The 2,544-nt window shown below is 32.7% G+C and overlaps 1 protein-coding gene across 1 annotated transcript; it reads left to right on the plus strand.

Annotated features, from left to right (window-relative positions):
- Window positions 1–532: 532 nt before the first annotated feature.
- On the plus strand, window positions 533–1,357 carry LOC149576648 (uncharacterized). The gene has a single exon (XM_089817802.1). It carries the CDS (start codon window positions 846–848, stop codon window positions 1,167–1,169), a length of 324 nt encoding a protein of 107 aa, XP_089673928.1. The 5' UTR covers window positions 533–845; the 3' UTR covers window positions 1,170–1,357.
- The last annotated feature ends 1,187 nt before the right edge of the window (window positions 1,358–2,544 follow it).

Here is a 2,544-nt window from a genome sequence, read left to right on the forward strand (position 1 = left end):
ATCTATATTAATATTGATGTTCAAATACAAGAGATCTACATATATATTGTTATTCTAAATTAAAAGTACTACTTCAAATAAAATATACAACATATGAAAGGAAATAATTTGAATTCAAATTAACATATAATAATTTAAATTTTTGAAATGATTTTTATAAGGGGAAACATTCAGTAATTATAGTACATATAATTCAGTAGTAATTCAGTAATGTACTAATATATATGTACTATAAAAAGTACTTATAGTTTTTCATATATGTACTAATAATTATCAATTATTAGTACATATATGAAAGACTATTAGTACATATGAAAAATATAGACTATTAGTACATATGTTTTCATTTTTCAGATCTATGACAAAAACAACAATAAGGAATCAATAATTAAATATCTTCCCTAAATTAAAAATAAATAAATCTCTTTAGTAAAGACAACAAATAGATTTTCTAAATTAAAAAAAATAAATCTCTTCAGTAAAGACAACAAATAGAATTGGATATAACGGACAACCATGTGAACATAGGATACCTGGTTGTGCCAGCGTTACACTACCGGAGCACTCACGCTCTTCCAACGGGAAATTACCCCCCCCTGTTTACAGCTTTTTAGGTTTTAAAACTCGATTTCATCAATTTTGGCATCTCCGCCTTTCTTTGTAATGTAGTCTTTCTCCATTTTCTGTTCGCTGCATATAAATATCCCTTTCTCCTCGCAGTCCTTTCATTCCATTTCCACTGTCCATTCTGTTGCGTTTTACATTTTCATTTCTCCACATTTCGATCGAGGGTTTCTCAATTTTTTGCAGGCATTGCCGATATTTGGTTAAAAAACCCAGTGGAGATGGCCGGAGTAGCACAAACCGGCACTTATGCCCTAAGTTTGGCCGTAATAATAATGATAATGGTGACGATTTCAACAGCTTTTGGTGCAGGGGAGGCAGAGGCGCCCAGTCCATCTCCGATCACAGGCGCTGCTTCCATGGCGGCGTTGCCTTCTTTGGCAGCTGTTCTTGTTGGATCTCTTGTTGCCTTTCTGGCTTGTGTTTTCCATTTAAGTGTTTTTTCAAGAATGATCTATCAGACGCCTTCGTTTCCGTTCCTTTCGATTGACGAGATATCAGGATTTCTTATTTGCTTAGGTGGCCATGCTGCTTCAGTCTGTTGAGTGATTTTGCACAGAAGATTCTTTCCGAGATTTTATTGTTTAGCTAATTAGGAAATAATGGATTCTTATTTTTGGACTCAGCGGATTTGTGCCTTACAGGGCTGTTTTTTGGTATGATAAAATTAATTATGTAAATCTTGGCTCAACTCTTAAATTTATCAAGTTCAAATATGTTTTCGGTACTCAAATCTGTTATATTTTGGGAGTTGAGCATGGAAATTTGGAATCATCTGATGTATTGGTTGTGTTTTTTTTAGTGGAATCATAGCATATTGTTTTATTACCTTTTTTAATCCAAGAGTGATGATCTTGTGGTGGCATAAAAGTCTAATTTAAGAGCCTATGGAGGAAGAAACAATTTTGTTGGAGCTTGAGTTCCTGCTCTGGCAGCTGCTCTTGTTGGATCTCTCATCGCATTTTGTACCTGCTTTTTTAACTGAGGGTTTATTTTCAAATCCGATCTCTGTTATTACCTATGGTTTGTTATTTTCGGTCTGCAGGTGTGATCTGGAACATTTTCTTTGAGTGAGCTCGGCCACTTCGTTTAGTGATTTGTACAGAATTATTTTGTCCATAGATATTGTTTACCCATTCAAAAAATAAATGTATCTGCTCAAGGTTTCTCTACAGATATTGTTGTGAATGGGTCATTTAAATTTAAAATCAAAATACCGTCTTATTATATCCCTCGAGCACTTCACTTACGTCCACTTTATATTTTCATCCATTACAACATCTAAACTAGCACTTGCACCAAAAGGAGGGGCAAGGGTAGTCGATAGAGTTTTTATTTGAAGATATATATAATAGAAGAAAGCATATAAAATTGACATTATACAAATATTTATTGCACTATTAATAAATAAATAATAGATTAATATTGTATAGTTTTTGTACTTCTAAAGATTTTAGAATGGAGTATATATCATTAATATGTCAAGAAACAAGAATGTATTATCAAGTAAAGAAAAACTCGGAATATTGGACTAAATGTTCCGAGTTATAAATGACAAGTTATAGAAACCAACCCTTAGAATAAATACAAAGCACTAGAGCTTGTTTGGCAAAAACTACAAGCTTGGAGGCTTCAAAAGAATCGAGTATAACTACAATGCTTTATTGTGATGTGTAACCAAGTTGAAAAAATCTACTGAAGGTAGATCACTTGATTTGCAGTAAAACTAAATATTTCTTTGTAGATACTCCTTTTCAGCTTTATCCAACCGTTCATTAAATGAATGTCACTCTTCTTTACATCTTTCCCTGACCTGTAAAAGTTAATTCAAATTTCACAAGCTATACAAATGCAGTAGAACTAAAACATCAAATGGTTCTTGGATGCCCTAAAAGAAACATAGAGATTTATTGCAAGTGT

Source organism: Cupressus sempervirens, chromosome 1 (genome assembly GCF_028749045.1).
Source record: "Cupressus sempervirens isolate cs-2001-9-10 chromosome 1, ASM2874904v1, whole genome shotgun sequence".
NCBI lineage: Eukaryota > Viridiplantae > Streptophyta > Pinopsida > Cupressales > Cupressaceae > Cupressus > Cupressus sempervirens.